Source organism: Oncorhynchus kisutch, linkage group LG14 (assembly GCF_002021735.2).
Source record: "Oncorhynchus kisutch isolate 150728-3 linkage group LG14, Okis_V2, whole genome shotgun sequence".
In the NCBI taxonomy this organism is placed as follows: domain Eukaryota; kingdom Metazoa; phylum Chordata; class Actinopteri; order Salmoniformes; family Salmonidae; genus Oncorhynchus; species Oncorhynchus kisutch.
The window spans coordinates 28927878-28954535 of record NC_034187.2 but is presented as its reverse complement, the minus strand read 5'-3'; the positions used below and the strand labels follow the sequence as shown (position 1 = coordinate 28954535).

Below are 26658 nucleotides of genomic sequence, written 5' to 3'. Positions count from 1 at the left end.
GTCATGATGAGAGCTATGGTGATGCCGGTGTGAGGCACAGCATTTTCCAAGTTATTGAAGCTATGACAATATAGGAAGAGCAGCAGAGGCATCATACCCAGGGCCAAAACAGTAGAACATGTGGTCATTACAATGCTGTAGGATATAAAGAGAAGGGGGAATTAAACTTTTTATAATTTTCATTCCATATTTTATTTACTGAGTTTGTGTGATTTTTTTGTTGTTTAGCATTCATGCCATGTGCAAAATTATTTCAACATTTGCATTTTTCTATTGTGAAACAAATTTACTTTCAAGAAGTTACCATTTAGGTTTTGTCCGACAGCCTCTGTGGCCTGACGTAAATGTGCTGAAAACCCTCAGCAGCCTGATGGAGCAGACTGCTGTAATCTCCTCACAACAGACATATCAATGAGTTTCACCTGAGTTTCATGTCACCCTTCAGGGCCAGGGTGAATATGTTGGAGAGGTTTCCCCCCGGACAGCAGCCACAGATCAGCATGGCCACACCCTCTATGGGGCCCAGCTGGAAGCTTTTGGCCAGACTGAAGGCAGTGGGGGGCATAATACCAAACTGGGCCACCACTGCAATGGCCACCGCTTCAGGATATGGGCCTTGATCTTGGAGATCTCCATGGTGCAGCCCAGGGACACCATGGTGATGAAGAGGATGATGATGGTGATGCCACTGATGGCCTTGTCCATGACCAGGGGGGATGAGGGGACTGGAAGACAGCGGTTACATTGAGAGGTGTGATGTTGTAGGTGTTGCTGCCATTCCAAACGTCATAGTTGTCTCTGTGCTGCCCCTCTGTCTGGTTCATGGTGCCATTCATCCCAAAGTTGTTCATTTACTTTATATTTATTATACCTTGAGACACAGAACGTAACAATCAAACAGACAAAATATATCCTGTCAATAGAGAGCAAAGGGTTCTTTGTTGTCTCTTGGACTTGATCAACTGCAGTTAAAATTCATCCTGTTTACTCTATTACACTTCAACCTTGTGATCAAACTTTGAATTCACTTCCACGAGTATTACTATTTTCACAATAAGACAGTTTAGTTCTTGAAATAGCTACAAAAACATAGTTTTTAAAACATTAACTACCTTTTCTATGACATTTCCATGCTCTTTCCATGACATAGACTGACCAGGTCAATCCAGGTGAAAGCTATGATCCCTTATTGATGTCACTTGTTCAATTACTTGTTCAATCACTGTAGATGAAGGGGAGAAGACAAGTTGAAGAAGGATTTTCAAGCTTTGAGACAATTGAGATATGGATTGTGTATGTGTGGGCAAGACAAAAAATTGCGTCAAGAACTGCAACACTGCTGGGTTGGGGGGGTACAACTCAATATTAGGAAGGTGTTCCTAATGTTTGGTATACTCAGTGTATAATGTATCACTCAATTCAAACGCACAATTCAAATACAAGATGAAACTTGAACAGCAATATCAATTCATGTATTTTGCTACCAGGTGACATTTCACCTCAAAATATGATTAAAATATGTCCTGTAATGTTGAATGACTCTGTAGGCTATGCAGATAATGTCTCACCAGTCCAGAGAGTTAGTAGACTACTCTATAAATGCATGCCATTGTCACTCAGTTCTGACCATGCAGCGGTTAGTATTACCCTTTGGAATTTCTTATAGATATTCTCCTTGTGACTTTCAGCTGCTAGGATAAGGGGCAAATCATTTTTTAAAGAATATGCCACTTTCCTTGTGACTAAGGAGCAAACATAGCAATGTTAGCATAATGAATTGGATGAGTAGGATTTGTTTTTCTAGATGCTTTGCTATCCTTATGCGATTCCATAGGCACCCACTGACAGGCTGGGGAGCCATATGAGGGGGGAAAGTTAGGACGATTCTAAGGGGCCTGTGACTGACGGGCCCTAAAAAATTATTAGAACATTAGGTCAAATGTTTTCAATATTCAATTATTAACCTATCATCATTAATATAATATTTTATTTACAATGTACTAACCCCCCCCACCTCCTCACCCTTTATTTACAATGTACTAACCCCCCCCACCTCCTCACCCTTTATTTACAATGTACTAACCCCCCCCACCTCCTCACCCTTTATTTACAATGTACTAACCCCCCCACCTCCTCACCCTTTATTTACAATGTACTAACCCCCCCACCTCCTCACCCTTTATTTACAATGTACTAACCCCCCCCCACCTCCTCACCCTTTATTTACAATGTACTAACCCCCCCCACCTCCTCACCCTTTATTTACAATGTACTAACCCCCCCCACCTCCTCACCCTTTATTTACAATGTACTAACCCCCCCCACCTCCTCACCCTTTATTTACAATGTACTAACCCCCCCACCTCCTCACCCTTTATTTACAATGTACTAACCCCCCCCACCTCCTCACCCTTTATTTACAATGTACTAACCCCCCCCACCTCCTCACCCTTTATTTACAATGTACTAACCCCCCCACCTCCTCACCCTTTATTTACAATGTACTAACCCCCCCCACCTCCTCACCCTTTATTTACAATGTACTAACCCCCCCCCACCTCCTCACCCTTTATTTACAATGTACTAACCCCCCCCCCCCTCCTCACCCTTTATTTACAATGTACTAACCCCCCCCACCTCCTCACCCTTTATTTACAATGTACTAACCCCCCCACCTCCTCACCCTTTATTTACAATGTACTAACCCCCCCACCTCCTCACCCTTTATTTACAATGTACTAACCCCCCCCCACCTCCTCACCCTTTATTTACATTCAATAGTTGGGTCCTGCCCCCAAACCAGGCGTAAACAGTACATGCTAGCAGTGAACTGTGAGTGAGGAGTGACGGTGGAGCATCATGTCTCAGCTTCCTAAAGAAAAATATGGCTTCCAAAAAAACGTAAAGAAAGACAGGTGAGAGAAAAGAAAGGGTGACAGTATGTCACCCAATTTTTCACAAAGGAAGGAGGGTGTAGTCCGTGAGTGGTGGAAATTAACCTGCTTAGTTCATGGTGAAAGAGGCAACTTTTGCTCCCCTGACATTAGTTACTAAATATTGTCACAGAAAATTCTGAGTGTTTACATTTTGCTCCTCTTTTTGCTGACATGTAATCAATGCAGGCGAAATTTTAGCAAGCTATTCATACTAAATCAGTTGTCCCTGCCTCTGCCTGGTGCCAGGCCCAACAGATGCAGCTTCAGGCTCAACAGCCCTGTCTCCTCATCTCCATACCCCTGAAGCAGCCCTACTCCCAACTGAAGGAGGTGAGCAGCATTGTGTTCAATGACATATCATTTGGCATAATTGCAGGTACTGCAATGCATTGAGGACAGGAATGTGATTCTACAGTCAGGAAAAATTTCACTTGACACAGAGGCAGCCAATATCAGAGCCGTAAAGGAAGATATGCAGGCTCTTAGAGATGGATGTGAGTCTCTCCTGTCTGAGGCAACAATGACTGCTACACAAATGGATGTTTAACCTCAAGGAACACAGCTGTCAGAGGAAAAGGAAGAGATTCCATGATGAGACCTCTCAAGAGGAGACAGCTCAGGAAAGTGCAGCAAAGGTGTTTTGGAACACAGTGTTTTTTACTGCTATGGACAACATCATAAGTGACTTGGACACTACTGCAAACATTTTTTTATAATTTTCTGCTGTTCTGAATTTTGGGCAGATTAGTAAGGATAAAGTCCCTTCTGTGTGCCAACCACTGATCATGAAGTATTCCAGAGATCTTACACCTGAGTTTCAAAATGAAGTAAGACACCTGAACACTGTATATGCTGCAACTTCCCCCCCTAACTTATTCCCTCTTGGTCTCCTGAATGCAATTTGTTAGATGCAGCTGCAAAGCATTTTTGGAGAATGTCTCCTTATATGGCTGTGAATGCGCCATGAATGAGCCTGCACTTTCTGTCGTTTCCCCAAGGTGTCTGCAGCATTGTGACGTATTTGTAGGCATATCATTGGAAGATTGACCATAAGAGACTACATTTACCAGGTGTCCGTCCGGTGTCCTCCGTCGAAATTATTGCGTAATCTCCAGGTCCATGCGCGTTCCATTTCTTCAGAGGAGAAACCAAACTGCCACGAATGATTTATCATCGATAGATATGTGAAAAACACCTTGAGGATTGATTCTAAACAACGTTTGCCATGTTTCTGTCGATATTATGGAGTTAATTTGGAAAAAAGTTTGCATTGTAATGACTTAATTTTCGGGGGTTTTCTTACCCAAACGTGATGAACAAAACGGAGCGATTTGTCCTACACAAATAATCTTTTCGGAAAAACTGAACATTTGCTATCTGAGAGTCTCCTCATTGAAAACATCTGAAGTTCTTCAAAGGTAAATGCTTTTATTTGAATGCTTTTCTTGTTTTTGTGAAAATGTTGCATGCTGAATGCCAGGCTTAATGCTAGGCTAGGCTATCAATACTCTTACACAAATGCTTGTTTAGCTATGGTTCAAAAGCATATTTTGAAAATCTGAGATGACAGTGTTGTTAACAAAAGGCTAAGCTTGAGAGCTAATATATTTATTTCATTTCATTTGCGATTTTCATGAATAGTTAACGTTGCGTTATGGTAATGAGCTTGAGGCTATAAATAGGATCCCGGATACGTGATTGCTCGTCGCAACAGGTTAAAAACATCCTAAAGATTGATTCTATACATCGTTTGACATGTTTCTACAAACTGTAATATAACTTTTTGAACTTTGTCTGAACTTTCACCTGGACTTGCCCACGCCTCGTGATTTTGGATTTGTGATCTAAACGCGCTAACAAAAGGAGGTATTTGGACATAAATGATGGACTTTATCGAACAAAACTAAAATTTATTGTGGAACTGGGATTCCACAAGTGCATTCTGATGAAGATCATCAAAGGTAAGTGAATATTTATAACGCTATTTCTGACTTTTACGGACTCCACAACATGGCGGGTATCTGTATGACTTGTTTTTGTGTCTGAGCGCTGTACTCATATTATTGCATATTTGAAATATTGAGTGCTTAGGTTTAGAGGGTCTACACCAGAAGGTATATAGTGTGTGCAATTAAGCTTGGAATGTGCTGAGTTCAGGGAAAGTGATCACGTGGCAGGTATTGATAAGGGGAGAGAGCTGTGGATTAGTGATGAAGGGGGTCGAGGTCAGGTCATGTTAAGGGAGAAAGAACCGTTTATGGCCCGTATCACTTAGTTTCCTGCCTAGCAGTAAAGATACAATGTTTGTTCAGATGTGTAGGAGGAGACTCAGCCTAGGAGAAAGGGTTAAATATCAGTGCTTGTGTGAACAATGTCTTTGTCTAATGCAGCTGTATTGAAAATAAAGTTGGTTAAGCTTTCATATTGTCCGTTGAGTTTTTCCTCTGAAAATTAGAACCTAAAAATGGTCTCTTAACAAAAACATCTGAACCCAACATGATGTTTTCACAAGACACATACACAGTTATTTTATTGCCCTTACTAATTTGTAATCCAGAAAAACTCAAGCTAGATCTCCTTTATGTGTAAATAGGTTACTTTCATGCAGGTCCTGTCTGTTTTAAACGCACTAGTACTTAAATGTCACTGTATTCCAACTAGTTGTTATTATAGTCCATATGATGTAAGAGAAAAATTAAGCACAAAACAATCCCAAAATATAATACAATTACTAATGAAGTTAGTTATCATGACACCTCAAGGCACTGTCATTATTTTAAAAGTATTTTCTTACCTTTATTGTGTACAGTCTTGTGATGTTCAAATCTCTGGTTCGCTTTGTGCTTCGTCTCTCCTCTCTCACTCCCCCTGTCGCTCCCCTCTCTCTTACACACACACACACACGTTCCCCATCCCGCCTCACATTCTTCTCTAGAACCCCTTTGCTTTCTGTCTAGAACCCCCTGTCACATGGCATTATGGTCACATGGTACGGGGTCTAAATCCTGAACAATAGGCTGCATCTGCAAAATCCTAACTATCATTAATTTCTGTACTCATCCATGCCTCCAGAAAACAGATCCTGCGAATTTGCAGAGCCACATTAATTTACAGAAATACTCATAATAAACATTGATAAAAGATACAACTGTTATGCATGGAATTATAGATACACTTCTCCTTAATGCAACCGCTGTGTCAGATTTCAAAAAAACTTTACGGAGAAAGCAAACCATGCAATAATCTGAGTACAGCCTTTAGACAGCAAAGCAGCCAAAAAGATACCTGCCATATTGGGTAGTCAACATTACTCAGAAATAGCATTTTAAATATTAACTTACCTTTGATGATCTTCATCAGAATGCACTCCCAGGAATCCCAGTTCCACCATACCGAGGCCGTGGAACTCTGCCAGACCACTCACTCAAAGAGCACTTATGAGCACCTCCTTTAGAGTAGAATCCTCAAAACAGGTTCTAAATACTGTTGACATCTAGTGGAAGCCTTGGGAAGTTAAACATAACTAATATCATTCTAACCTCAATGGGGCTGAGTTGAAAAACTACAAACCTCAGATTTCCCACTTCCTGGTTGGATTTTTCTCAGGTTTTCGCCTGCCATATGAGTTCTGTTATACTCACAGACATCATTAAAACTGTTTTAGAAACTTCAGAGTGTTTTCTATCCAATATTAATAATAATATGCATATATTAGCATCTGGGACAGAGTAGGAGGCAGTTCACTCTGGGCACGCTATTCATCCAAAAGTGAAAATACTGCCCCTATCCCAAAAAGATTAATGTGAGTCTGGAAGGAGAGTTTACAGTCTAGCCAGGCACCTAGGTATTTATAGTTGTCCACACATTCTAAGTCAGAAACGTCAGAACTGATGCTAGTCGGGCGGGCGGGTGCGGGCAGCGATCGGTTGAAGTGCATGCATTTAAATTGACTAGTATTTAAGAACAGTTGAAGGCCACGGAAGGAGTGTTGTATGGCGTTGAAGCTCGTTTGGAGGTTTGTCGGAACCCTCGACAACATCCGCTGAAAAGGCAGAGCTCAAAACTAATATAAATATTTAACTTTCATACATTCACAAGTGCAATACACCAAATTAAAACTGAACTTCTTGTTAATCTACCCTTCGTGTCTGATTTCAAAAAGGCTTTACAGCAAAAGCACACCATATGATTATGTTAGGTCAGAGCCTAGTCACAAAAACACATACAGCCATTTTCCAGCCAAAGAGAGGAGTCACAAAAAGCAGAAATAGAGATAAAATGAATCACTAACCTTTGATGATCTTCATCAGATGGCACTCATAGGACTTCATGTTACACAATACATGTATGTTTTGTTCGATAAAGTTCATATTTATATCCAAAATATCAAGTCTTGCCATAGATTTTCAAGCAGATTTAAGTCAAACTAACTCGGCCACTCAGGAACATTCCCTGTCTTTTTGGTAACCAACTCCAGTGGAGATTTGTGTTTCAGGTTATTATCCTGCTGAAAGGTGAATTCATCTCCCAGCGTCTAGTGGAAAGCAGTGGAAAGCAGACTAACCAGGTTTTCCTCTAGAATTTTCCCTGTGCTTAATCCTGAACAACTCCCGAGTCCTTAATGATTAAAAGCATACCCATAACATGATGCAGCCACCAGTATGCTTGAAAATATGGAGAATGGTACTCAGTAATGTGTTTTATTGGATTTGCCCCAAACATAACACTTTGTATTTAGGACAAAAAGTTAATTGCTTTGCGAAATGTTTTGCAGTATTACTTTAGTGCCTTGTTGCAAACAGGATGCATGTTCTGGAATATTTTTTAATCGGTACAGGCTTCTTTTCACTCTGTCAATTTGGTTAGTATTGTCGCGTAACTACAATGTTGTTGATCGATCATCCGTTTTCTCCTATCACAGCCATTAAACTCTAACTGTTTTAAAGTCACCATTGGCCTCATGGTGAAATCCCTGAGCAGTTTCTTTCCTCTTCGGCAACTGAGTTGATTCCACACCTCTGGTGAATACTTTATAAAGGCACTGTATGTGTTATGATAATTGCATTGTAGTTCATATGCCTTGCAACCGTGATATATAGGCATAATGCCGAGACAATAAGAAGACACAGTTGCAGAAAGAAATTCAACCACACCTTCATTTAATCACAAAACCGTCTACAAAGCATATTGCATGTAACAAGCAGTTACATGACCTACAGCATGGTCAATCAAGTTAATGTTTCCGACATTTTTGGACTACTAAACAACTATTGACTTTGAACCACGCAGAGTTACCTACCGCATGTCGCAAAGAAAACAGTTACTGCCTCCACTATTCCAGCACCATTTCCACTTCAACAACATCAAATCACCTATCCTTAATCTAGTACAGTGACAACTAAAAGATATCAAAAACAGTTTATTCCAATCAATATAAGCTAAATATGTGGCTGTCAATGGTTCTGATTTGTGTGTGTGTGTGTGTGTGTGCGTTTGTGCAAATAGAAAAAACATGTTGACTCACCCTACTTGTAGAGAAATGGTAATGGCATCCTCCTGTCTTTCATGCAGTGGTGTGTATTCATGGATGCCTAGGCAACACAGGCTTTCCCAAGAAAAAATACGAAAAGATACAAAATTATCTTTCGTCTCTCTCTATGTTTCATAAAATTCCTTAAATTTGATTGTATCTCACAAGAGAAAGCATCCGACGAAACAACTACTGTCTCAATATGTGGAACTTATCTATCTGATGCTGTTTGGTCAACATTGTTGCTGCACCTAGTATAGAATGTAAGAGATGGGTCCTGAGATCCTCAAAAGGTTCTACAGCTGCAACATCGAGAGCATCCTGACCGGTTGCATCACTGCCTGGTATGGCAATTGCTCGGCCTCCGACCGCAAGGCACTACAGAGGGTAGTGCGTATGGCCCAGTACATCACTGGGGTAAAGCTGCCTGCCATCCAGGACGTCTACACCAGGCAGTGTCAGAGGGAGGCCCTAAAAATTGTCAAAGACCCCAGCCACCCCAGTCAGACTGTTCTCTCTACTCCCGCATGGCAAGCGGTACCAGAGTGCCAAGTCTAGGACAAAAAGGCTTCTCAACAGTTTTTACTCCCAAGCCATAAGACTCCTGAACAGGTAACCAAATGGTTACCCGGACTATTTGCATTGTGTGCCCCCCGCCAACCCCTTTTACACTGCTGCTACTCTCTGTTTATCTTATATGCATAGTGACTTTAACTATACATTCATGTACATACTACCCAAATTGGCCCGACCAACCAGTGCTCCCACACATTGTCTAACCGGGCTATTTGCATTGTGTTCCACCAACCGCCAACCCCTCTTTTTATGCTTCTGCTACTCTCTGTTCATCACTTTAACGATACCTACATGTACATACTACCTCAATAAGCCTGACTAACAGGTGTCTGTATATAGCCTTGCTACTCTTTTATCAAATGTATTTTTACTGTTGTTTTATTTCTTTACTTACCTACACACACACCTTTTTTTCAATTTTTTTCCCGCACTGTTGGTTAGAGCCTGTAAGTAAGCATTTCACTGCTGTATTCGGCGCACGTGACAAATAAACTTTGATTTGATCAACAACACATAGCTCAGGCAGTAGGAAGCTCTCTCATCCATTTATATGCAGATGATACCGTCTTATTCAGCTGGCCCCTCCCCGAATATTGTGTTGAACGCTCTACAACAAAGCTTTCTTAGTGTCCAAAAAGCTTTCTCTGCCCTTAACCTTGTTCTGAACACTTCCAAAACAAAAGTAATGTGGTTTGGTTAGAAGAATGCCCCTCTCCCCACCGGTGTGATTATTACCTCTTAGGGTTTAGAGCTTGAGGTAGTCACCTCATACAAGTACTTGGGACTATGGCTACACTGTCCTTCTCTCAGCACATATCAAAGCTGCAGGTTAAATCTAGACTTTGTTTCCTCTATCATAATCGCTCCTCCTTCACCCCAGCTGCCAAACTAACCCTGATTCAGATGAGCATCCTACCCATGCTAGATTACGGAGATGTAATTTATAGATCAGCAGGTAAGGGTGCTCTTGAGCGGCTAGATGTGCTTTAAAATTCGGCCATCAGATTTGCCACCAATGCTCCTTATAGGACACATCACTGCACTCTATACTCCTCTGTAAACTGGTCATCTCTATATACCTGTCGCAAGACAGTTGAAGGTTATTCATAAAACCCTCTTAGGCCTTACTCCCCCATCTGAGATATCTACTACAGCCCTCATCCTCCGTATACAACACCCATTCTGAGTCACATTCTGTTATAGGTCCCCAAAGTGCACACATCCCTGGGTTGCTCCTCTTTTCAGTTTGCTGGAACGAGCTGAAAAAAACCAACACTCAAACTGGACCGTTTTATCTCTTCATTCAAAGACTCAATCGTGTACACTTACTGACAGTTGTGGCTGCATCGGGTGTTGTATTGTTGTCTCTACCTGCTTGCGGTTGTCTGTGCCTTATAATGTTTGTATGATGTTTTGTGCTGCTGCCATGTTGTGTTGCTATAATGTTGTTATCATGTGTTAGTGCAATGCTATGTAGTTATCTTAGGTCTCACTTCATGTCGTGTTATACAACACAGAGACGTAAGAGGGGGGGGGGGGGGGTGGCTTCTCTTGGTATCTATAAATACACACCACTGACCAGGGGAATTCAGGTGAAAGCTATGATTCCCTATTGATGTCCCTTTTTAAATCCACTTCAATCAGTGTAGATGAAGGGGGGGAAACAGTCAAATAAGGATTTTTAAGCCTTGAGACAATTAAGACATGGATTGGGTATGTGTACCATTCAGAGGATGAATGGACATGAGAAAATATTTAAGTGCTTTTGAACAGGGTATGGTAGTAGATGTGTTTGTGTCAAGACCTGCAATGCTGCTGTGTTTTTCATGCTCAACAGTTTCCCGTGTGTATCAAGAACGGCCCACTACCCAAAGGACATCCAGCCAACTTGACACAACTGTGGGAAGCATTGGAATCAACATGGGCCAGCATCTTGAACGCTTTCGACACCTTGTAGAGTCCATGCCCCGACAAATTGAGGCTCAATATTAGGAAGGTGTTCTTAATGTTTGGTATACTCAGTGTATAACTTCACATTTCAAAGGATTCTTTGGAGGAGAGGAAGCAAGATGTCAATGGATGTATGTTGGCCATTTGTTTATGGAAACGACAGTGAGGGTTGAGGGTAGCATATGGTGTGGGTGGTGATAAATATGGCGTTGGAAAGAGCTGGTTGTTCTATGTACAAGTCGAGCTTACTTAGGTTTATCATTTGATAGTGTCATTCTCTTCATTGCTAAAGAATCAGTGTCAAACATAACTAATACAAGAAGCACTCTATAGTGTTTATTTTCAGAATATATCTACTGTAAGATCATCCATTAACTATCAGAGGATCATATGGCTTAATTGCAGAATGTCAGATGGTTGGATAATTTATGTTTACTTATCTGATTGATTAGGTGAACACCAAACACAATCCCACTATGAATACTATAGGTGGCCTGTTTTTTGGGGGGGTACTACAAGTACAAAAAAGTATATATCTAAAAAGTGCAGAGTTATTTCCTTGATTTTCAAATATCATACCCATTTGTGAGACGATAAAATGTTTTACTTGTTCTGCCAATGTTGAATACCATCAGACTGCAGCCAGGGACATTTTCAGGTGCTGGTAGGGAAACAATGGCTATATGCAGGTCCTATGGAGAGAAGTGTATGCTCGGAGTGGGGGAGGGCTGCTGAAGCTGAGCTGCCATCTGGCTTATAATCACAGGCTGCAGAAGGAGATGCCTGGTTATCATCGCCACCTGCCTATACTCCTCTATTATTCTTGTGATCAATGACGTCTGCAAACAAGAATGTTAACCATGCATGCTTAAACAGGAAAAATATAGATTGTACATACCTACACCTAATTCTGAATAATAATAAACAGGTAAAGACACCTATGATGATATGACCAAATATATTGTTAGGTTTCCCCCCTTTCATCTGTGATATTGTGCTCTCATCTGTATGTAGTTTGATAATTCCATCAGAATCCCTCCTTAATCAAGGGTAATAAATTAACACAATTTATCAATGTGAATTTACTGATCAGAATCTGTCTGTCTTTCTATGCATCTGTAGAAGTCACTGAATTAGGATCAGTTGCCTATTCACCACAAGGTGTACGGTAAAATTATAAAGCAGATATTGTAATGGTATTTTAAAACTTTGTCAGGAATAATACAGTCCAATTACAAAATGGTGACAATGGTACGCGTTTAATGAGTCAAGGACACCAATACCCATACAACATTTCGTCTTCGCACATGCGCTTTACAGGCTGTTGTGTCCATGTGTAGGCGAATCACGTGGGGAGAATCCGTTGATCGTCTTGTCCCTGCTGTAGGAGTTGCTCCGTTCTTGATTTCATTTTGGTTGCTACCTCGCTTTGTTTTTAAACACTCCCCCCCCCTCATAAATTTCACCGAAGAATGAGCGACAACGAAGATATCGATGTTGACAGTGACGTAAGTTAATGTGCTCGCTCGAGCCTTTGAGGGAAACGTGTACTAGCTAGCTAGTGTAGCTGAACTGGCAGATCAGAAATATTTGACCCAAACCCAGTTGGCTAAAACATTCAAACGTTTGACTTCCTAGTTAATGTTATTTAGCGTTACCAGTTTTAGAAGAATGTAGTTAACGTTAGCAAGCGTTAGCCAACACGGAGCTTGCCTGTTCTAGTTGAAGTAGTTAACTGAATGAAAATCGCTGGCTAGACCCTTGGGCATCAGCGATGCCTGCTACGCAAAATCCATCTGCATCATTTGTATATTGTAAGATGATAACCCCACCATTACACTGCTCTGCACTGAGGTTGTTTATCTTGAAAGAAGATAAGCCCAAAATTATGCTGAGATGCACTGGTGTCGGAACGCAAACATGGTTACATTAAGACACCTGGAGCTGGTGCCAGATATGGGTCTGAAAACGTACCTCAATGCAGGAATGAGATTAGCTCATGACGCTGTCCCATTACATTACACATCATTGGATGAAGGCGTATTTTGTACGGGGAGCCCTGACACTTAGTCTCAACATTAACACGCATCACTTGCAGTCGAGTTTTGGAACGGAGCTTGTATTTCATATTAGTGAAAAATAAATGTAATACAATATGTTCACTTGATACACACCTTTTTATAGGGTCAGCGTTCCCACACTGCCATATCTTCACGAACAACGCGTGTTGACAGAGGCACCACCTGTGCTAATTCGCTATGGTCCGAACACCTGTGTGTAAAGGCGTCAAGCATGCTTCCGTCCGGCTGGCATATACTCCCTTAATAAGACCTTCGCGAGAGAAAAAACGGCAATAGTACTGTTTGTCCATTACATCAAGATATCTGTCATTAATTTTGACATTTTGTAGAGGAGATAATAGTTGCACAATTTTGCTTCTGACTAGGATGTTTGGTGCAGTATTTCAAGTAAAAAAATGTGAATGAGGACGAGTCTTTTTATTATTATTATTTTTCATTGTGGAAAACATGTTTATTTGTCAACTCAAAACAACCGCTTCTGTTAAGACCATTGAGACACAATCCACTCCAACTGAAGATCAGTTTGAGAAGGTCCAAGCACAAGGTGTTTGAATGTCCTTAGGTTAAGGTGTTGATGTATAATGGCAGACGTATAGGGGTCATGGTGCCATCATCCTCCACGCTGCTCACTTGAAGCACTTGCCCTGGTTAAAGGGTTTTCCCACGTGTTTGAACTCTCCCTCCCAAGCAAAGTCTTCCTTGACCATGGTCTTGGTTTCGCCGCTGTCGGGGTCCAGTTTGCGCCAGGCGTATGACTCGTACTCAATCTGCCAGTCATCAGACAGAGTGAAAGCTAAGTCCTGTCTGAAGATCCAGATTCCAGAAATGCTACTGTCGTTGTTCCCGCCGAACAGGATCACGATGGCAAAGCCGTTCTTGCAGAGTTTGTCAAGTCGCTGGAACATTCCCATGATGAGGTTGCAGCTCATGAAGGTCATGGTAAGCTCCTCGGGGTATTTGTACTCACCGTACCAGATGGAGTAGCCCTGTCAAAGTGTTCCCAGAAGTGGGGCACGGCTACAGTCAGCGTGTCCTCGTTAGAGTACTTCCTCTTGAACTCGTCCATGACAAATGCACTCTTTGGTAGGTGAGTGAAAGGGTCCTTTGTTTTGGGTTCTGAAGCCAGAGCTGCTTCACACTTGTCCATTTCCTCCTCAGCAGGGGCAGCTTCCTTCTCTTCCTTCTTGTCCTTCTTCTCCTGAGGTCTGCCTGCCTCCTTTCCAGCCTTCTCTTTCTTGGAAGGGGTGTCTTTCTTGGGAAGGCTGTCCTTCTTGGGCTGCATGTCAGATAACTTCTTGGGATCAAACTGAGCCATGTTGTCGCAGAGCTTGACCTCTCCGAGCACGGTCTTGAACTGGGTCTGGTTGACGCAGGTCTGGAACCAACGGGTCACGTTGGGGAAAGGTTGGCGGAAGGAAGGCTCAAGGACCTGTTTAAAGAGCCAGATCATGCTACAGGCCACGCTGATATCAGCTAGGCTGACTCGCTCTTCAACCAGGAAGGTCCTGGTGTTGAGGTGATGGTTGAGGACAAACAGAACCTTCTTCACCTCCTTGGCCTGCTCTGTTGCCTGCTTGTTGAACTGCATGATTCCCAAGGTCGGGAAGACCCACGCAGAGCCTGGAGGGATGATTTCAGCATCAGCAAAGCTTACCCACGGAAGCACCTGGGACTGGGCCTGGGGACTGCTGCCATGCAGGGCCTCATTGCTCAGGTAGTGAGTGGCATTACTCTCGAAAAGACAGAAGCCGTCATCGCCCTGAAAAGCTGGAACCTTGCCCAAGGGGAAGTTGTTGAGGAAGGCGGGGGTACGGTTTGTCTGCCCGAAAGTGAAGGCAGGGGCGCTGCTGGCCACCTTGAGGCAGGAACCGCTGTACTGGGCTGCAATCTGAGCCTTGAAGGCTCTCCAGTTTTCTGGATATGTGTACAGAGTCCCTGCCGCCATCTTTAGAAAGAGAGAAAAAAAAGCGAATGAGGACGAGTCTTCTCTCCTTGAATGACAACGTGCACGTCATTGTAGAATCCCTACTGTTGACCAATCGCTGACGAGGAGGGCGTAGACTTCGGCTACCAACTTCTGCTTGCCTCGAGGAAAGAAACGTGTTCTCGAACAACCTGTGCTAATTATCAATCTAGCATCCGCTGAACACCTGTCACAGGAGGTTGGTGGCACCTGAATTGGGGAGGATTGGCTCGTGGTACTGTTGGGAGTGGAATGGTAACAAATACATCAAACACATGGTTTGATGCCATTCCATTTACTCCGTTCCAGCCATTATTAGGAGCCGTTCTCCACCGAGCAGCCTCCACTGACCTGTTTGTACACCGTGGGAAAAAGTGTAGTTCGTCAACTGGAGGCACACACAGCATATAGATCTGTACAGAACTCCCACAGTAAGTCTTTTTTTATTTGAAATATTGCTGACATGAGAGATAAGGAGCATGCAGTGCGTTCTGAAAATATTTAGACCCCTTGACTTTTTCCACATAGTTACGTTACAGCCTTTATTTTTCCTCGTCAGTCTGCATACAATACCTCATAATGACAAAGCAAAAATGGGCTTTTAGAAATGTTTGCTAATGTATAAACTGATACCAAATTTACATAAGTATTCAGACCCTTTGCTATGAGACTCGAAATTGAGCTCAGGTACATCCTGTTTCCATGGATCATCCTGGAGATGTTCCTACAACTTTGATTGGAGTCCACCTGTGGTAAATTCAATTGATTGGACATGATTTGGAAAGGCACACACCTGTCGATATAACGTCCCACAGTTGACAGTGCATGTCAGAGCAAAAACCAAGACATGAGGTCGACGGAATTGTCCGTAGAGCTCCGAAACAGGATTGCGTCGAGGCACAGATCTGGGGAAGGGTACCAAAACATTTCTGAGTGCCAAACTTTTTCAGCCTCCTGAGGGGGAACAGGCACTGTCGTGCCTTCTTCGTGACTGTGTGTGTGGACCATTTTAAGTCTAGTGATTTGGACACAAGGAACTTGAAGCGCTCTACCTGCTCCACAACCGCCCATTGATGTGGGTGGGGGTGTGCTCGTCCCCCCTTGTTTCCTGTAGTCCACAATCAGCTCTTGTCTTCTTGACGTTGAGTTGTTGCTCCGGCCCCACACTGCCAGGTCACTGACCTCCTTCCTTTAGGCTGACTCTTGTCGCCGGTGATCAGGTCTGCCACTGTCGTGTCGTCGGCGAACTTGATAATGGCGTTGAAGTCCATTCAGTTGTGGGTGAACAGGGAGTACAGGAGGGGACTAAGCACACACACCTGTGGGGCCACTGTGTTAAAGGTCAGTGTGGTTGAGGGGATGTTGCCTACCCTCACCACATGTGGTTGGCCCATCAGGAAGTCCAGGATCCAGTTGCAGACCTGGCCAAGATAAAGCAAAGCAGTGCGAAAGAAACAACAACACGGAGTTACACATGGAATAAACAAGCGTACAGTCAATAACACAATAAAAACATAAAAAAGTCTATATACAGTGTGTGCAAATGGCATGAGGAGGTATGGCAATAAATAGGCCATAGTAGCAAAGTAATTACAATTTAGCAAATCAACACTGGAATTGGAGTGGGTCTAGAGTGGCTGGGATGGTGGAGTTAATGTGTGCCATAACCAGCCTCTCAAAGCACTTCATGATTACAGAAGTGACTGTTACAGGGCAGTAATAATTGTGGCATGAATCCTTAGAGTTCTTAGGAACAGGAATGATTGTGGTCATCTTAAAACATGCGGTGACTACAGACTGGGAAAAGGAGAGGTTGAAAATTGAATGTGAATATGCCTGCCAGCTGTTCTGGACATGCTCTGAGAACGCACCCTAGAATATTGTTGGGGCCCGGGGCCTTGCGGGTGTTGACTTGATTTAAAGACCCTTCTCACATCGGCCTCAGCGTGAGATCACCCAGTCCTCACACACGACTCAACGTGGTCAAAGCGTGCATAAAATGCATTGAGTTAATCTTTTAGAGAGGCATCGTTGGGTAGATCACGGTTGGGTCTTCCTTTGTAATCTGTAATGGACTGTAGCCCCTCTCACATGTGGCGGGTGTCGGGGCCTGTGTAATATGAGTCCACCTTATTCTTATATTGTCCTTTTGTTCATTTGATGAATCTGCTGCGTTAATAGCGGGCCTCCTTGTACTTATTCCTGTCTTTGGTCGTAGCATCAGGGTTGTCTACGATAGCTCTGTGTGCGGTAGCCCTGATTTTTAGTTTAGCTCCAACCTTGGTGTTAATCCAGGGCTTTTGATTGGGGAAGCAGCAAACCCTCACCGTGTGTACCACATCGCCAATGCATTTTCTAATGAAGCCGGTGGCGGGTGGTTAGCTCATCTATGTTATCGGTGGAGTCTCTAAACATATTCCTATCAGCGCTAGTAAAGTAGTCCTGTAGCATAACCTCTGATTCTGGAGACCATTTCTAAACAGAGTGAATCGTGGGTACTTCCGGTTTCAGTTTCTGCTTGTAAAACAGGAAGCAAGAGTACGGAGGCCTGATTTGCTGATTTTTATTTTATTTTGAACCTTTATTTAACTAGGCAAGTCAGTTAAGAACAAGTTCTTATTTTCAATGACTGCCTAGGAACAGTGGGTTAAAAACTTCTTATGGGCAGGTGGGAGTCCCACATCCGGTGGAATTGCAGAGCGCGAAATTCAAACTACGGTATTATAAATATTTAACTTTTCATAAAATCACAAGAGTAATACATCAAAATAAAGCTTAACTTCTTGTTAATCCAGCCGCTGTGTCAGATTTCAAAAAGGCTTTACAGGGGAAAGCACACCATGCAATTATCCGAGGACAGCGCCCCGCATACAAACACATGAAAAACATATTTCAACCAGGCAGGTGCGACACGAAAGTCAGAAATAGCGATATTAAAAATCCCTTCCCTTTGATGATATTTTTCTGTTGGCACTCGAACGTCCCAGTTACATCACAAACGATCCTTTTGTTGATCCTTTTGTTTGATAATGTCCTTTCTTTATATCCATAAAAACTCAGTTTAGCTGGTGCGCTTCAGTCAATAATCCACCCAATAATTTCCCTCCATCAAAATGCATTCAAAATGAATCCCAAACGTTACTAATAAACTTTTCCAAACAAGTCAAAAAACATTTATAATCAAACCTTAGGTACCCTAATACGTAAATACACGATAACATTTAAGACGGAGAATCGTTATTGTCTTTACCGGAGAAAAATACCACGCTCTTGGAAACACTACAGCCAAAATGGGAGCCACCTAGAAAAACTTCAATTTCTGGCTCATTTTTCCAAAAACCAGCCTGTAACTCTAAAGCCTTGACATCTAGTGGAAGCCCTAGGAACTGCAGTCTGGGAGGACTTGGCTTTATAATAAAAGTGATAGCCATTGGAAATAGTGGTAGGCTGAAATGTCTTTTTTTGGGGATGGTTTGTCCTCAGGGTTTTGCCTGCCATATCAGTTCTGTAATACTCACATACATAATTTTAAAGGTTTTAGAAACTTTAGAGTGTTTTCTATCCAAATCTACCATATGATATATACATATCCTAGCTTCTGGGCCTGAATAACAGGCAGTTGACTTTGGGCACGTTTTTCATCCGGACGTCAAAATACTGCCCCCTACTCGAGAGGTTAACTGCCTTGTTCAGAGGCAGAACGACAGATTCTCAGGGATTCGATCTTGCAACCTTTCGGTTACTAGTCCAACGCTCTAACCACTAGGCTACCTGCCGATTTAGCGGATGAGGGAGGGCCTTGTATGCTTGCTTGTGGGTAGAATATCAGTGGTCTAGGACTGTATCCCCCCTAGTCGTGTTATCTTTCACCAGCGAGAAAGACTCCTTAAAATGAAAAGGATACTTACTGTAGCAGTTTTGCACACATCCATACAGCTATGGGTGCCTACAGCCAACAAAACTATACTTTTGCTACACTTCTCGAGTTACGCTGACACACAGGTGTTCAAAGCACGCTAGATAGCTAATTAGCACAGGTGGTCGCCTCTGTCTGTTTTCCGTTAACAAGCACTGTAACATGGAGATATGGCCTTCTGGTAACCCTATAAAAGGTGTGTAGTAAATAGAGGTCGGCCGTTTATGATTTTCCAATGCCAATGCCGATTATTCTAGGACTAAAAAAAAGCTGATACCGAGTAATCGGCCGTTTAAAAAATAAATATATATATTTATATATATATATATTTTTTTTTTAATTGATTTAAATGTATTTATTCATTAATCATTATTTTTGTTTATATATTTGTAATGCCATTACAACAATACTGAATGAACAATAAACACAACTTCATATAATACATAAATCAAATCTATTTAGTCTCAAATAAATGAAACATGTTTAAACAATGCAAAAACACAGTGTTGGAGAAGAAAGTAAAAGTGCAATATGTGCCATTTAAAAAAGCGAAAGTTTAAGTTCCTTGCTCAGAACATGAGAACATATGAAAGCTTGTGGTTCAATATTCCTAGTTCTTCAATATTCCCAGTTAACTTGTTATGGCTGCAATCCCGATATCGGGATAAGTGTCAACAACCGCTGAATAGCATAGCGCTACATACAATAAATATTACTATAAATATTTATATTCATGAAATCACAAGTGCAATATAGGAAAACACAGTTTAGCCTTTTGTTAATCCACCTGTCGTGTCAGATTTTGAAATTATGCTTTACAGAGAAAGCAATCCAAGCGTTTGTGTAAGTTTATCGATCGCACAATAAAACATTAAGTACACTTAGCATCAGGTAGCTCGGCCACGAAAATCAGAAAAGCAATCAAATGAATCGTTTACCTTTGATCTTCGGATGTTTTCATGCACGAGACTCCCAGTTACACAACAAATGTTCCGTTTGTTCCACAAAGATAATATTTATATCCAAAATACCTCCGTTATGTTCAGAAATCCACAGGAAAGAGCGGTCACGAAAACGCAGACAAATTCCAAATAGTTTCCATAATGTCCACAGAAACATGTCAAACTTTTTTTTATAATCAATCGTCAGGTTGTTTTTAAAATATATAATCGATAATATATCAACCGCAAATGTCTTTCACAGTAGGAGAGGGGAAAACAATGGCTGTCCAAATTCTGTTGCGCGAGCAAAACTCATGTGACCACTTGACGCAATGTTATTATCGTCGTCTGACACCTTGAGGAAGCGATAGGAAAAGGAATCTGGTTCATATCCCTTTAAATCCAGCAAAGGGAGGCTATGGAACATGGAGTTTTCAAAATAGAAGCCACTTCCTGTTTTGATTTTCCTCAGGGTTTTGCCTGCAATCTCAGTTCTGTTATACTCACAGACAATATTTAGACAGTTTTGGAAACTTTAGAGTGTTTTCTATCCAATACTAATAATAATATGCATATATTAGCAACTGAGACTGAGGAGCTGGCCGTTTACAATGGGCACCTTTTCATCCAAGCTACTCAATACTGCCCCTGCAGCCATAAAAAGTTAAGACGTTTTAGGTTGTAGTAATTTTAGCTAGCTACATGAGGCTTATGAAAGGGTAATTCCCACATATAATACCTGAACACATCCTGTATTTAGCTAGCTAGCCGTATGAAATTACCCATTCCTTTAGTTTGTTTTCTTGCAAGAAACTTGTAAACCGTGCGGCTTAACATAAACATGTCTGATAGGTAAATTCCGTATCAAACTAGTATCATGCTATGCAGAGGTTGCCATTCAAAAGTCATGTCATTTTGAATGGTACTATGCACCCCATGAGAGGGAATAATATACATTGTGTCCTTCCCATCACGATTACACATTGATTTAGTCTTTTGACAGGTTGTTCACACTTCATCAATAGGTGAAAAGACAATGCAGTTATTGCATTTGCGGCTGTTTGTTTCTGTTAAAGCCCAGAAAGCAACATACAGTGCTTTTGGAAAGTATTCTGACCCCTTGTTCTAAAATTGATTACATCGTTTTTTTCATCAGCAATCTACATACAATACCCCATCATGACAAAGCAAAAACAGGTTTAGAAAAAGTAGCAAATTAATAAAATAAGAACAAACGGAAATTGCATCGCTGCAAAGCTATTTTCAGGTCTTTCCAGAGATGTTCGATTGGATTCAAGTCCGGGCTCTGGCTGGGCCACTCAAGGACATTCAGAGACTTGTCCCAATGCCACTACTGTGTTGTCTTGGCTGTGTTCTTAGGGTCATTGTCCTGTTGGAAGCTGAACCTTCACCCCAGTCTGAGGTCCTGAGCACTCTGGAGCAGGTTTTCATCAAGGCTCTCTGTACTTTGCTCCGTTCATCTTTCCATCAATCGTGACTAGTCTCCCAGTCCCTGCTGCTGATAAACATCCCACAGCATGATGCTGCCACCACCATGCTTCACCGTAGGGATAGGTCCAGGTTTCCTCCAGATGTGACACTTTGCATTCAGGAAAAATAGTTCAATCTTGGTTTCATCAGACCAGAGAATCTTGTTTCTCATGGTCTGAGAATCCTTTAGGTGCCTTTTTTTTTTTTTTAGCAAACTCCAATTGGGCTGTCATGTGCCTTTTTACTGAGGAGTGGTTTCCGTCTGGCCAGTCTACCATTAAGGCCTGATTAGTGGAGTGCTGCAGAGATGGTTGTCCTTCTGGAAGGTTCACCCATCTCCACAGAGGAACTTTGCACCTCTGTCAGAGTGACCATTGGGTTCTTGGTCACCTACCTGACCAAGGCCTGTCTCCCCCGAGAGTCTTGGTGGTTCCAAGTATTGTGAAGCTCAAGTCACTTAGATGTTTTGAACATGTGTTAAAAAAAATGCTAATATTGGTCCCATGACTTTAATGGCATTTGTGCCACCAATACCTTGTCTATAGACTGCTTACAGGGTAAGGAAACCAATGTAATTTTGTAGTTTGGGTGAAATATCCCTTTAAATCGTGCATCAGTCTATATTTATCCTTCCTGTTACTAGGATCAACTCATGGCTAATGTGTTAAATCGTTGAGTTCGGATTCTAATGGAAATTCAAATGGACAGCCAACTTTAAAATGTTTGCTTTATCATTTTGCAACCTATTAGGCCTATTGCTAGTTTGGGTTGACTTTGATTCCTCTGTGAATCTCTCTTTGCAGGCTGACAAACGAGCACATCACAATGCGCTGGAGCGCAAACGTAGGGACCACATTAAAGACAGCTTCAGCAGTTTACGGGACTCTGTGCCTGTGTTACAAGGGGAGAAGGTTAGTGAAGTTAGTAATCGGTATTTTCTACTATCCAGCTCTGTCGGACTGTAGAATAAATGCAATATGAAGTTAGTAGTTTGTATGAATGTCCAAATGTATTAATGCTAAATGTACTACTGTAGCAATGGTGATCAAATAAGCCTCACCCATTATTTTGAATGGTTTATTTTTCATTAATGAGTTAATAATCAGCTTGGAATGATACTTGGTTCCAATAAGCTAATGGTATTTAGCCTAATCTTGAATAACTAGGCCAGCAGTGTGTGTCATCTGTAATGCTCTGATAAGGACAAATGAAACATTGCCTCATGGCTGAGTTTTTAATTTGCTGCTGACAGCAATCTGTCAAACAGGCTTCCCGAGCTCAGATCCTAGACAAAGCCACAGACTACATCCAGTACATGAGACGAAAAAACCACACACACCAGCAGGACATTGACGACCTGAAGAAGCAGAATGCAATGCTAGAGCAGCAGGGTGAGTGTGGGCTCAAGGCCCAGGGACAACTGCAGGTGCAGGAGGGTGAGTCATGGTGTGTCTTGGTCATGGGCACTACTGATCAGAACCATACTTGCACTACTTACACTCTGCTTCTGATGGCCTTTATTGCATTATCCCAGTGAACAATGTTTCACGGTGGAGAAGGGAGAGACTTATACTTATCCTATTGTTCTGTGTTTCTCTGGTTGATTTTAGTCCGTGCACTGGAGAAGGCCAAAGGGAACACTACTCTCCAGGCCAACTACTCTTCCTCTGACAGCAGCTGGTACACCAACCCCAAGGGGAGCACAGTGTCTGCCTTCGACGGAGGCTCCGACTCCAGCTCTGAATCAGAGACAGAGGAGCCGGCCAATAGAAAGAGGCTGCGTGTGGAGCCCATCTAGACTCCATCCACAGTGTTATCACCAGAGAGACTCTTATCCACCAGCCCTCTCCTGTTCAGTCTGTTTCCATTCTTCTCATGCCAGTCCAGGAGACAGAGGGAAGACCATGTGAGAAAGGTGCGATCGTGGCTTTTCCAACATTTTGTTACGTTACAGCCTTATTCTAAAATGGATTAAAATGTTTTTTAAATGTATGCGCATTACCCCATAATGACAAAGCAAAAACTGTTTTTTTATAGACATTGTTGCACATTCATTAAAAATAAACGTATCACATTTGCACAAGTATTCAGACCTAGTACTTTGTTGAAGCACCTTTGGCAGCGATTACAGCCTCGAGTCTTGGGTATGATGAAGTTTGGCACACCTGTATTTGTGGAGTTTCTCCCATTATTTTCTGCAGATCCTCTCAAGCCCTCCAGGTTGGATTTGGAACATCACTGCATGGCTATTTTCAGGTCTCTCCAGAGATGTTCGATTGGGTTCAAGTCTGGGCTCTGGCTGGGCCATTCAAGGACATTCAGAGACTTGTCCTGAAGCCACTAGTGCATTGTCTTGGCTGTGTGCTTAGTGTCTTTGTCCTGTAGGAAGGTAAGCTGTCACCCCAGTCTGAGGTCCTGAGCAGGTTTTCATCAAGGATCTCTGTACTTTGCTCCGTTCATCTTTCCCTCGATCGTGACTAGTCTACCAGTCCCTGCCGATGAAAAACATCCACACAGCATGATACTGCCACCACCATGCTTCACCGTAGGTATGGTACCAGGTTTCCTCCAGATGTGACACTTGGCATTCAGGCCAAAGAGTTCAATCTTGGTTTCATCAGACAGGTGAATCTTGTTTCTACATGGTCTGAGAGTCCTTTAGGTGCCTTTTGGCAAACTCCAAGCGGGCTGTCATGTGCCTTTTACTGAGGAGTGGCTTATGTCTGGCCACTACCATTAAGGCCTGATTGGTGGAGTGTTGCAGAGATGGTTGTCCTTCTGGAACGTTCTCATATCTCCACAGAGGACCTCTGGCGCTCTGTCAGAGTGACCATCATTATTTATTTACAATGACGGTCAACAGTGAGTTAACTGACTTGTTCAGGGGCAGAATGACAGATTTTTACCTTGCCAGCTTGAGGATTCGATCTAGAAATCTTTCGGTTACTGGCCCAACACTCTAACCACTAGGCTCCCTGCTGCCCCTTTGACCTCATGGCTTGGTTTTTGCTCTGACATGCACTGTCAACTGTGGGACCTTATATAGACGGGTGTGTCTTTGTCATTATGGGTTATTGTGTGTAGTTTGAGGAAATGTCTCTATCCATTTCAGAATAAGAATGTAACAATGTGAAAAAAGTCGAGGTCTGAATACTTTCCGAATGCAGTGTATATACAACTCTTCAACCTTTATCCTCCTTTGCCAGTGTATTGTCACGCCTCATGGTGCACCAACACCTCTCAACACCCCCAAAGTGAGACAGCTCTGCAGTTTGAAGGACTTGATGCTTTTAAAACATCATTGTTCAGAATCGGATATAAAGGTGAGCTGGTGAACAGCTTTAGTCTAGCTACAACAAATACTCCCATCTCTCGTTTTGAATCACCTCAATGAACCTGTTCGAAGAGTTGAGACTTACACAGACCTTTGAGAAAATGTCCGTAGGAATAGTTTACCTTTTTAATATTTGTACTTTTCCACAAAATAATGCGAAGTTGCTTTGAATTTTTTTTTTATCTAATGCAATCTTCTGGAATCAAGGTGGATGGCTGAAGTCTTTAAATATAGGGATTTGAATACACATATTTCAAAGTGATATGTTGAAATTGATTTCTTATTCCATATTGTACATTTTTGTTCAACTTTACCACTTGTCAATGGAGATTGTTCACCTCACAGGTTCAGCAATGTTTTTATTTTGTTATTCTCAAGAAAATGGAGATTACATTTTTATTTTTTCGAAATGGATAAATACTTAATGTTACACAATGCAGTTAAAAGGTAGTAACCTTTTTATTTGTATTAAAGGAAAAGGCCATATCAGTGTCGTGCATATTACTGTATACTTGTAAATGTTGTCCATTCTACAAAGAAAAACCCCTCAAAATATTTGTCTATCCTGGGAATGTTTGTCATTTAGATTTTTTATTTTACAGATAATTAGTGTGTAAGAATCTAGATTTTTTAAAATTCTATTGATATTACAGGTGTTGTAAGTACTGCCAACAATTTTTGGAAGTTGAGGCATACCTTTGCTGAGGAACTATTATAAATAAAACTATTTTATCCAGTCCTGTGTTTAGTGACAGGATGCATTTATTTTGAACGGTAAACTCTTGGTCTGATAGGGTGTTGTTATAGCATAGCATACTTTTAGATGAACCGTCAACTAGATTACCCTTGTTTGACAATACATGTGTGAAAACCTAGATAGACCATGCTTCAAGGTGGTCTTGCTTACAATCTTCCAGCTTTTGTTATGACCTTTGTTAGTGGGGGACTACAATACAGACGTAAAATGGTTCCTTACCAAGTCTACCTTTATCCAGGAAGTCCAATTGCGGTCAGAATACCTATTTTACAAGGGAGACCTGACCTCGATGTCAGCTTAAAATATATGTCAAAGAATGCCTTACTGTTTGGTGAGTTTTCTTGCATGGTGCTGGCTGGCTGGCCGGCCTATTGCCACTGCCAATTTGAAGTGAGCACTGAGCTCAGATTATCCACATAGCTGACACACACCTCTCATGCAGGCTCATCATGCATTTTAAAGGAGCCATCTTTATCTGGTGGTGTAGGCTAGTACCTGTTCTGTTTAATCAAATCAAATGTTATTTGTCACATACACATGGTTAGCAGATGTTAATGCGAGTATTGTGAAATGCTTGTGCTTCTAGTTCCGACCATGCAGTAATATGTAACAAGTAATCTAACAATTTCACAACAACTACCTTATAAACACAAGTGTAAAGGAATGAATACGAATATGTACATAAAAATATATGGATGAGCGATGGCCGAACGGCATAGGCAAGATGCAGTAGATGGTATAGAGAACAGTATATACATATGAGATGAGTAATGTAGGGTATGTAAACGTTAAAGTGGCTAGTGATACATTTATTACATTTAATTTTTCATTATTAAAGTGGCTAGAGATGTTCAGTCTGTTGGCAGAAGCCACTCAGTGTTAGTGATTAACAGTCTGATGGCCTTGAGATAGAAGCGGTTTCTCAGTCTCTGTTCCAGCTTTGATGCACCTGTACTGACCTCGCCTTCTGGATGATAGTGGGGTGAACAGGCTGTGGCTCGGGTGGTTGTTGTCCTTAATGATCTTTTTGGCCTTCTTGTGACATCGGGTGGTGTAGGTGTCCTGGAGGGCAGGTAGTTTGCCCCCGATGATGCGTTATGCAGACCTCCCTACCCTCTGGAGAGCCTTACGGTTGTGGGCAGAGCAGTTGCCGTACCAGGCGGTGATACAGCCCGACAGGATG

At 42.0% G+C, this 26658-nt stretch overlaps 1 protein-coding gene and 2 pseudogenes across 4 annotated transcripts; 1 reads left to right on the top strand and 2 right to left on the bottom strand.

Moving 5' to 3' along the window:
* Positions 1-208: 208 nt before the first annotated feature.
* On the bottom strand, positions 209-13304 carry LOC109903283 (sodium/bile acid cotransporter-like; annotated as a pseudogene).
* LOC109904031 (protein max-like) lies at positions 12307-25454 on the top strand. 4 transcript variants are annotated; one of them, XM_031788204.1, is made up of 4 exons: positions 12307-12500; positions 22188-22295; positions 22652-22820; positions 22995-23882. In XM_031788204.1, the coding sequence occupies exons 1-4, from the start codon at positions 12465-12467 to the stop codon at positions 23180-23182; spliced, it is 501 nt and encodes a 166-aa protein (XP_031644064.1). In that variant the 5' UTR covers positions 12307-12464; the 3' UTR covers positions 23183-23882. The 4 variants fall into 4 exon arrangements, with proteins under 4 accessions (XP_031644064.1, XP_020356684.1, XP_031644063.1 ...); XM_020501095.2 differs by having other exon boundaries at positions 12314-12500; positions 22637-22775; positions 22995-25454; XM_031788203.1 differs by having other exon boundaries at positions 12316-12500; positions 22637-22820; positions 22995-25454.
* LOC109904029 (elongation factor 1-gamma-like) lies at positions 13508-15034 on the bottom strand (annotated as a pseudogene).
* Positions 25455-26658: the final 1204 nt, after the last annotated feature.